The sequence below is a fragment of the Phoenix dactylifera genome, chromosome 2 (assembly GCF_051530095.1).
Source record: "Phoenix dactylifera cultivar Ajwa chromosome 2, Ajwa_hap1_PhDact_Kaust_v1.1, whole genome shotgun sequence".
Taxonomy (NCBI): domain Eukaryota; kingdom Viridiplantae; phylum Streptophyta; class Magnoliopsida; order Arecales; family Arecaceae; genus Phoenix; species Phoenix dactylifera.
Window position 1 is genome coordinate 28,566,282 of NC_143191.1, and position 9,993 is coordinate 28,576,274.

The window sequence follows — 9,993 nt, forward strand, 5'->3', positions numbered from 1 at the left end:
ACGCCAATAGGTGCAGCTATTCAGGTTTGCAGTTTTGGAGAATAATATTTACTTCAGATTTGTTTTACTTGACCCGAGAGATTTATATGCAAATAATTATAGAATTGCGGAGATTAATATGAAAATGTAAAACTCATAAAGATTAAATATGAAAGATTGTGGGACTAATATGTAAAAACCCTATATAAACAAACAACCTTCTGCTTATTAATATAGCTGTAAAGCAAAACATATTTTGTATGTTAGATTTGGATATAATATGTTTTTCATCACTAGGTTGTCGTTTACTCACTGATTATTTTCAATACCATTTCATTCTAGATTTAGATATCATGCATCACATTGTCAATTATTAACTAATATATTGTTGTTTGCTTGCCTCATATATTTTCAATACTATCATGCAGCAAATAACTAAAGGTTTAAACTTGATGTTAATTGGTTGTCTTTCTTAATGAAAACATGGGCGGCATATACATTGGACGATTTGACCAGCAACCAACGTTGCCTATAAAGCATAAGCACTCTTACTGCATTGATCATTGAGAGCAGCCAGCTAGCATCTTTTCATCAGAAGGTGGGCCTACATGTTAGTAGAAGGTCGAAATTTTCGTGACTTTTCGATGTGCTATTTGAAGGTTTTTGGACAAGAATCATACACCTAATGATCGAAAAGAAGCTGACCAAATTTTATTTGCATATGATTATCAAATAATTTCAACACATTATTTTATATTATTATTATTATTATTATTATTACTACTACTACTACTACTACTACTACTACTACTATTACTATTACTATTACTGCAACCGTTGTTGTTATAGACATGCTATATATGCTCTTTTTATTATTATTATTTTTACCTCCATAAGCAAAATGCATAGTTGATTTTTTGTATTTGGTAAAATGACATTTCATATCACTCTAATATGAGTACATCCTGTTAAATTAGAAGAAAGCAAAAAGTCAAGGAGAGGGGGAATGTATGCTACAGATGTCCACAAAAACTCTCTGAAATGCCGGGCGATGAAAGAGGCGACCCAGTATGTTGCACTGTTCGCCTTTCTGAGCACATTACTGCCTGAAAAGCACTCAGCTCCTAGACCAGCCTCCGGGACTCACGGATGAGAAGATGACTATCACCATACCTATTAACTCTTCGAATCTAGTCGATCACCATGGAGGAATCTCCTTCAAGGTAAACACGCTCAGCACGCAATACACATCTCGTATAGAAGATGCCCTCCCAAGCTGCCCGAAGCTCTGCTCTAACTACCGTGAGCCCAGGCGTGCGACGCCCTCCAGCTGCTATCAGTCTACCAAGAATATCACGAATCACAAAGCCAACACCTCCAAGCAACCCGTCCGCCGACATACTACCATCGAAATTTACTTTGAGATGATCAAAGGGTGGGGGTACCCAAAAAACAAGAGCAAACTTGGGCGTTGTGACAGCGGAAGTGGAACCCCAGATGTCCCTGGTCGTTCCGGAAGAGAATCTCGTAGCAACAATGGAGACCTCCCCCCACTACCGAAAAACAAGCGTATAGTGACAGAAAACTAGTGACGACCCGTTATCAGTCACTAGTTGTGACGGATTAGTGATAGACAGAAATTTGGTCACCGTGGTGTGAACTTAGTGACAGATTAGTAACAGATTGGTCACAGAATACGCGGATAGGATGGGCGCCAAAACTTAGTGACCACCATAGTGATGGGATATCTGTCACAAAACTAGTAATCGAAATTGCAACCAGATAGTGACAAATTCAGCCATCACAAGAATCGTAACTCAAGTATTTATAAATTTTTAAAAGATTATTTTTAGTAGTGACAGGTTATTGACAGAAATTTCCATCACCAAATTTAATTTTTAATTACAAAAATATTAAAAATATTATTTTTGAGTAATTATAAATTAAAAAAAAAGAGAAAAAGAGAAAAATCCAAAATGAAACTAAGTGTGTCCGTCGTCCCGCCCAAATCCCTTCAATAGCCCAAATCCCAATCGCTTTCTAGAAAACTCAAATCCCTTCTTCTCATTCCCAAATCTCATGGTGCCGACCACAAACGATGACCATTTGCACCCCTAGTAATTAATGGCAGTAAACTGTTTGGAATGCTCCGCCTAAGGCTGAAAACAGATCAAATTTTATCCAACCGTATCCATTTTCGTATTTGATTTGGGTTGGATTCGGATACTATTTTCTTCATCCGATCAGATCCAGATATGAATCCGGATAGTTAGTTCAAAAATATTCTGGATACGGATACGGATACAGATACGAATAAATCTATTTTTTCAGATTCGGATTTGGATATCTGATTAATTAATTGATCAAATCGGGTCCTCTAGGATTTAGAACCCAGATGATGGGTCCATCAATAATCGTATCTATGAGTCCATGACCCATCGTCTTCGGCTCTTCTCTTACCTCCTCGAGTTCATCCATATCTTCGTCCCTCTTTCCTCCCCGAGTTCGTCCATTTCGGCCTTGGAGGCGGTATTTGTGAGGTGGTCGATGGCTTTCGAGACGAAACCCATCTACTTCCAAATCTAGGTATGAGATTATGAAATCTTTGGTTTATTCTTCAAATACTTAGGCCTCTTCTCTATTTTCTTGAAAAACGTCAGTCGAATTCATCCTATGAATGTTTGTGCTTGGGGCCACCGAGCCTCCAAGGAGAATTTGGTAAATAACTTAAATTGGGCTTGACATGGGATAGATGAACAAACTTATTTCCAACATTAGCTGCAAAGGAGAGAATTGAGAAATGGCACATGAAGCAAAAGGAGAAAACTAGTGTTTGATTAGGATAAGTTTGTCTTTGGGGCATATATTTTCATTTTATTGATGCAAAATTCATCACTTTTGATAATTATACGCCATTGCAATCTGGAATAGCCTATTCATAGCTGTTAATTTTTATTTGATTTGAGCCATTTCTTGGTAAACTACTGGTGAAAATCTATCACTAGTATAGAAATTAAAAAGGCACCTAGTATAGGATGCATGCTGATTTCGTGGTGTTAAAAGATATGTTGACCGCCATACTCTAAAGTAGTGTTGGGCATTGCACCGATCGTGATTTCTTCAAACCTATTGGAGCCATCTATGCATCGAGGGCTGGAACGGGTTTGCTAGGTTGTTGTAGCATGGTCTGCAAATACCTTCACCCACCCACACACACACACACACACCTTCTCTTGTAGAGTCTATTATTCACTAAAAAAGAAAGAAAAAAATTCATTAAAGCTAATGTAGTAGCATTTGTATTTCCAAAGTTGTTTTATAGAACTTTATCATTAATTTATAAAAACTATTAAATATGCTTCCACTTTGGAAGATATAGTCATCATTTGTTTCTATCTTGAATATCACATATAGAGCACAAAAAATAAGGTTTGGGTTGTATCTTTCGTGTGGAAGAATGATTGATCTTCTTTGGTGTAAAAGAATGATTGATTTTTTTTTCATGACAAAACCATTGGATTAATTGCACCTTGCATAGATCTTGAAGCATTGCAAACCATTTCATTCATCTGCTTGTATAAATCTTGAAGTGGGCATTTCATGATCCAAAGATGGATTCGCACGAGGGAAGGTGAATCGTTCTTTCTTGTGATAGATGCAACCCCTATAAAATAAATGCAATGAGTGCATTTCTTGTTAATTTCTGATTCAAGCTAACAAGCCCAACGGTATCTCCCACTATGCATCTATTAGAATCCATGGATTTAATGGTAAAGTAGGAGTTGAATTAGGTGACAACTGAAAATGGAGATAATAGCCGATTTCTTTCTCAGTTCTCAACCTGTGGCATATATGCTCAATTAGGAATTGGAATAAATATCTCCAATTGTGTTAGGTGTTTATTTAGGGAAAAATTCTTTTTACATGTTGTCTAGCTTTTTTTTTTTTTTTGCTTTTTTCCTTGTAGATAAGACTGTTGATAATTTTTGAACTCCTGACTTGGATGGAGACACTACAAAAGAAAGTAGATGTCCCGGCGCTTTCTTGGGTCTTTACCGACGCTTATAAGCGTCGGTAAATCTCCTGGCCATGCTCCCCAAAGCGTGGGTAACACGTCGGGCAGGTGGGCGTGGGCTCGGTTTAGGCCGACGCGTCAAGAAAGCGTCGTCGACCTATACCGACGCTTTTATGCGTCGTTCCTCGCGGATGCAACCGACGCTTAAAAGCGTCGGCAAACTTGGACCGACATTGGGACTAGGCCGACGCGATAAAGCGTCGTTAAAGGCGTGCCATTTTACGTGCCAATTGCCTTTTCCGACGCTTAAAAGCGTCGGCAATAAATTTTTTTGAAAATTTTTTTTTCATAAAAGTAATTTTTAATACTCTGTGTACATTAAATTCTAACAAAACAAATACACTGAGTCACATATATAAAAAAATACACGTCACAAACAAGAACTTTGATTACATTCATATTATCATATTTGATTACATTGTACTTCAAAAACATTCTAAAAACATACATCTCAAATTTCTAAGTACACAATCTACGATATGTATCAAGGGTCGACGACATCATCTCTACGAGTAGATGAAGTATCATCAACCTACAAGAAAAAAATATATTTTAGAAACTAAAAATACGAAAATCATCACGCTCATACAAGAATATATTATAATTACATAAAATATTCAAATAGATTTAGTTATGTACCGGAGGAGAAAATCTCTGCAAAAAGGATGAAATATGGTCAAGCTGATCCTGCAAAGATTGTATCTTCAACTCTTGGCTTTGCTTCAACTCGGCCATATCAGTCATATGACTCTGCCTCATCTCCTCTATCCTTGTCTCATATGACTGTTTTATCTGTGCCATCTCCGTCTTCAAACTACAAACCTCTGCAGTGCTAGTACCTTATCTGGCATCTTAGGTATATCGGCTCACTGCAGATAGCTGAGTGGGGGTAACTCCGATACCGTAACCCCTCATGCGACCATAACGTTCTGGGCCCATCAATTCAGCATAGACCTGAGCCTCGACGCGACTGGCCGCGTCGGATGATGATGACTCCCCGACACGCTCTGAAATAAGATTTGTAGCTCTTTCCTATATCTCTCTCAAAAAAAAAAGTCAGATTAATATTTTAAAAGAAGTAAAATTAATAAAAAAATTATGATCAAATAAAAAATGAATACATACAACTATATCTCTCGACTCGTCCCGGACAAAGCTGCCATCTCGGTGGGTGTGGGTCATCTAATAAAACTCTACCTCACCAGGCTCCCTTCCATGCTCTACTATCTACACATACGGAAAGTATATTGGCAAACTATATATGATGATACGTGCTATATGTTAGTAAAGTTTCAAAGGGTTTCAAAAGAACTTACGAATTCATTTCTACGTCTCGCATAACTCTTCGAGCCTGAAGTATGAGGAACTGCTTGAGATGCTCGTGCAGCTCTACCAATATTAGAATATGTCTGACAAAATAAAAGCACACAGTATAATATGATTCAATGTTTATATTTGCAATCTATATTAATAATAAAGATAATATAAGATATTGAAACAATATACGTGACCTGTCCTCTTTCAGAAAACCAGTAGTGAACAAGCTCCCTCTACTGCTGAGGGTATACATCAGGAGGAGTCACACGAGCAACCTCCTCCTCTGTCATACCCCCGCGCTTGAAGTCCGTCTTCAATTTTGCTTTATATTCTTTCCATTTACGGTTGAGGGACTTTAGCACCTAATCATGGCTATCTGGAGGGAGTACAAACTTACCCTACAATAAGATACATAATGTTATAATAATATTAAACCTCAAAAGTAAAATTATGGTAGTAAACAAATTAACATATAGAAGGTGTCAAATTAAAAAGAACAAATTCAATTCATTACCTGTATGAGTCTAAGAAGCTCAACCTTATACAAAGGAAGCATGTCATTTCACTTCGTATAGTTGAGCGGACACAGCTGACCCTTGCGTGCAACCGATCCTAAAAAGCTTGATAGAAGACTTCCATCTCTATTGATGGGCTGCCCCAATTCGTTGCATCGGATGATGATCTTCTCACCCGGAGGAAGCTTCCACACATCCTTTGCTTGAGTGGGTCCCCGTCTCATCCTCACTGTCCCTTGTCCATCTATTCAAATTAAAAAGTCTTAAAAAGTTGAAGACAAATATGAACATAAAATATGAACTTTAAATCGAATTACCCTGGATCCGGAGCTCATCCTCCGGACAATCAGCAGGAGGCTCGTGCTGAGATCCTGACTCGTGTTGCTGGTGCTCACATGGCTGCTAGGACTGTAGGGACTGCTCAGAAGTAGATCCCACCTGAGAATGCTGGAACTCCACATCTCTAAATCGTCTCCCTCGGGGCATATTGTTACCTAGTATGCACAAAAAAGAATCAATATTTGGTTAAATGATAAATTTATACTAAATAAAGGGCTAATAAAAGAGAATATAATAAAAAAGAATATAATATTTGGTTAAATGATAAATTTTACTTACCATTATGAAACTACATTCTCATTCAACATCCATCCTAATCAAACTCATTGGCGCATTTACTTCATCAGTTAGCACAACATTATAAGGCATACACTGAGTATAAGTATCATCGTCCTCCTCTTCCAACCTTTTTCCAATATCATACAAGTCCCTAGGTTTCGTCTTAATAACAAAAGACCAATTTTTATCTTTTGAGTCTTGCACAAAAAATACTTGTCGAGCTTGAGATGAAAAAACAAATGGGTCATCTTTCAATAGCACACCTGTATGTATCAACCTTGAAAAATTTACTAGTGTGAAGCCATTTATATCTTGCCTCAAACCTCTAGGTGAGTTTATATCCACCCAATTACATCGAAATAATACTACCTTAAACTTTCCATAATAATCCAGCTCATAAATATCTGTTAGAGCACCATAATAATTTTTTCCATCCGCCTCAACCATTACTCCACTATTTTGGGTTTTTCTAAATTTCTCACGCTCTTTAGTATGAAATTTAAAACCATTTATAATAAACCCATCATATCTGTTGACAATATTATTCGGACCTCGAGCAATGACTATTAACTCCTCAGAACAATTCCTCTCCATCATCACCGGTACCTAAAAAAAATTATGGAAGTAATGATTAATTTCTCTCTAGAAAAATTTTAAAAAAAAAATTAATATATTAGACATCTAACCTGTTTGAAAAGCCATTCTGAAAATAACTCAACCAACCATCGTTGCTCAATCCTTGGTGTAGGACGAATGTTATAGTTGAGACTTCGCTGAGCTATTAAAAATTCTCTGCACGATCAGAAAATAATTAATTAAAAGCCAATATTACATTCTTCTGACATGACAGTAAATTTAGATTTTAAGTAACCGTACTAACCTGCGAGACTCGGATATTATATCACTATGAAGTAAGACATAGCGATGTGCCTGTGCCAACGATTTCTGGTCAAGAACAACACTTTCAACTTTTTCCAAAACTCTTCCACCATATGAGAACTTGTAAACTTCTGCATTCTCTATGATATCATAATTCCTTTGAGGTCGATTGAAAACCGTTTCAACACCTTCAAGATATCTCGAACAAAATGTCAAACACTCCTCAGCAATATATCCTTCAGCAATCGATCCCTCGGGATAGGATCGATTGCGTACATAATCTTTTAAGCGCACAAGAAACCTTCAACAATAAATTTTTAAAATAAATATCAAAATCAAACTGATTATTAAATATGGACATTAGAGTTTAGAAAAATCACCTCTCAATAGGATACATCCATCGGTAGTGAACCGGTCCACCAAGTTTAGCTTCCGCCGCTAGGTGAATGAGTAGATGAACCATAATAGTAAAAAATTCAGGAGGAAAGATCTTTTCCATATGGCATAGTGTAAGTGCAACATTAGACTCCAATTGATCAAGCTCCTTAGTATCAAGAACTTTGGAACATAATGCCTTAAAGAATGATGACAATTGAGAAACAATTGCGTAAACTTGTTTCGGTGCTGACGATCTTAAAGCCAATGGAAAGATATCTTGCATCAAAATGTGACAATCGTGACTTTTAAGATTTGAAAGTTTTCGCTCTTTGAGATTCACGCATCGGAAAATATTCGATGAGTACCCATCAGGAACCTTCATATTTTTCAGAACTGTTAGAAAAAGATCTTTCTCTTGAGTAGACATTGTATAACATGCAGGAGGTGTATAAAATTTATCATGGGCAAGCTCTGTCGGATGAAGCTCTTGTCTTATGCCCATATCTTTCAAATCAAGACGCGCTTTCAAGTTATCTTTGGTCTTTCCATCAAGATTTAACAATGTTCCAATCAGATTATCACAAACGTTCTTCTCTATATGCATCACATCAAGGTTATGTCGAAGAAGATTATACTCCCAATAAGGTAAATCAAAGAAAATGCTCTTTTTTTCCATAGTTGTTTCTGTGTAGATGTTGTCATTGGGTCATCATCATTTTTCTGACCATATACGTTGTCTTCATTCTCAAAAAAGTTGTCAACATCCTCAGCAACCTCTGCTATTAATCCTTCATTCATTGTGCTGCCAACATGCTCCCTTCCCCTCTTCTTTGAACATTTGGAGACCTTACCCGGTATATAATTGGTGCCATGCATTTGTCTAAAGACTTCAGTTCCAGTTGGTGGAATAGGGGCAAATCGCAACTCTATGGTATCATCAAACAAGTCTTTCTGAAATCGAAATGGATGGTTTGCTTCTAACCACCGACGATGGCCCATATAACAGAACTTTCCTCCATGTTTTAACCAATATGAATGGGTTGAATCTCCACAAGAAGGAAATGCAATACGCCCCTTAGTGCTCCAACCAGATAAATTAGCATGTGCAGGAAAATCATTGATAGTCCAAATAAGAGCTGCACGCAATTTGAAATTTTGGCCAGCAAAAGCATCAAATGCATCAATACCCTCCCATATTTGTTTCAATTCCACTATTGGAGGTTGTAGAAAAACATCAATATCATTACCTGGGCCCTTGTCACCTGAAATAACCATTGACAGAATTACTGAAGACTGTTTCATACACATTCATGGTGGCAAATTATATGGAATCAAAACAACCGGCCAAGTGCTGTATGTTGAGCTCATCGTTCGGATGGATTAAACCCATTAGTAGCTAAACCAAGCCTAACACTCCGAACATCAGAAGCAAATTCGGGATGCCTATCATCAAATGCTTTCCATGCGGGACTATCCGCTGGGTGTCGTAACATTCCATCCTTTGTACGGCCTTCGTTATGCCATCTCATCGAGGAAGCGGTCTTTAGTGATGCAAACATCCTTTTCAATCTTGGTATAAGAGGAAAATACCTCAAAATTTTAGCCGATTTTTTATTAATCGGTGAAGCATCCACTTCAGTCATCGAATCATTCTCATCTTCTTTATGTTTTTCCCATCATGAAGTTCCACATATTCGGCACGAGTCTTGGTTGATATTTTCACCGTGATATAAAATGCAGTCATTCGGACAACTGTGTATCTTTTCATATCCAAGGTCCAACTCTTTTATTAGTTTTTTGGCTTCATATGAAGATGTTGGCAAAGTAACACCTTCCGGAAATGCATCCTTTAATAATTGAAGAAGCATAGTAAAAGACTTGCTGACCACCCATTCAAATATTTCAAATGTAATAAATGCAGAAGAAAAGAAATTTTCGTAAAATTCTTACAACCCGGATACAGTTTTTGATCACAATCTTTCACCAAGTTATCATAATGAGCTGTGTCATCAGAATGTATAGATTCATCAACATGCATGGACTGATCATTAACTGTATGCTCATCTTCTCCTACAGTTCTAATACTATGTCCAAAAGCATCTCTAAGTAAGCCCCTTATATCATCTTCTTCTACAGAATTTTGTTCCGTGTCACTGGTTCTAAAATTGAAGGTGTGTTCTAGATAGGAGGGTTGGTTACATGAAGGTATGAACTCTCCATGAAGAACCCATT

The 9,993-nt window shown here is 37.2% G+C and overlaps 1 protein-coding gene and 1 long non-coding RNA gene across 2 annotated transcripts; both read right to left on the reverse strand.

Annotated features, from left to right (window-relative positions):
• Window positions 1–4,778: 4,778 nt before the first annotated feature.
• Window positions 4,779–5,765, reverse strand: LOC148714652 (uncharacterized). The gene is made up of 3 exons (XR_015975932.2): window positions 5,566–5,765; window positions 5,371–5,463; window positions 4,779–5,281 (listed from the first exon to the last, which is right to left on the reverse strand). It is a non-coding gene; the product is annotated as an uncharacterized LOC148714652 (long non-coding RNA).
• Window positions 5,766–5,960: 195 nt separating this feature from the next.
• On the reverse strand, window positions 5,961–8,760 carry LOC149768269 (uncharacterized). Its single transcript, XM_089927973.1, has 4 exons — window positions 8,369–8,760; window positions 7,385–7,684; window positions 7,191–7,296; window positions 5,961–7,110 (listed from the first exon to the last, which is right to left on the reverse strand). Exons 1-4 carry the CDS (start codon window positions 8,758–8,760, stop codon window positions 6,523–6,525), a joined length of 1,386 nt encoding a protein of 461 aa, XP_089784099.1. The 3' UTR covers window positions 5,961–6,522.
• Between the last annotated feature and the right edge of the window lie 1,233 nt (window positions 8,761–9,993).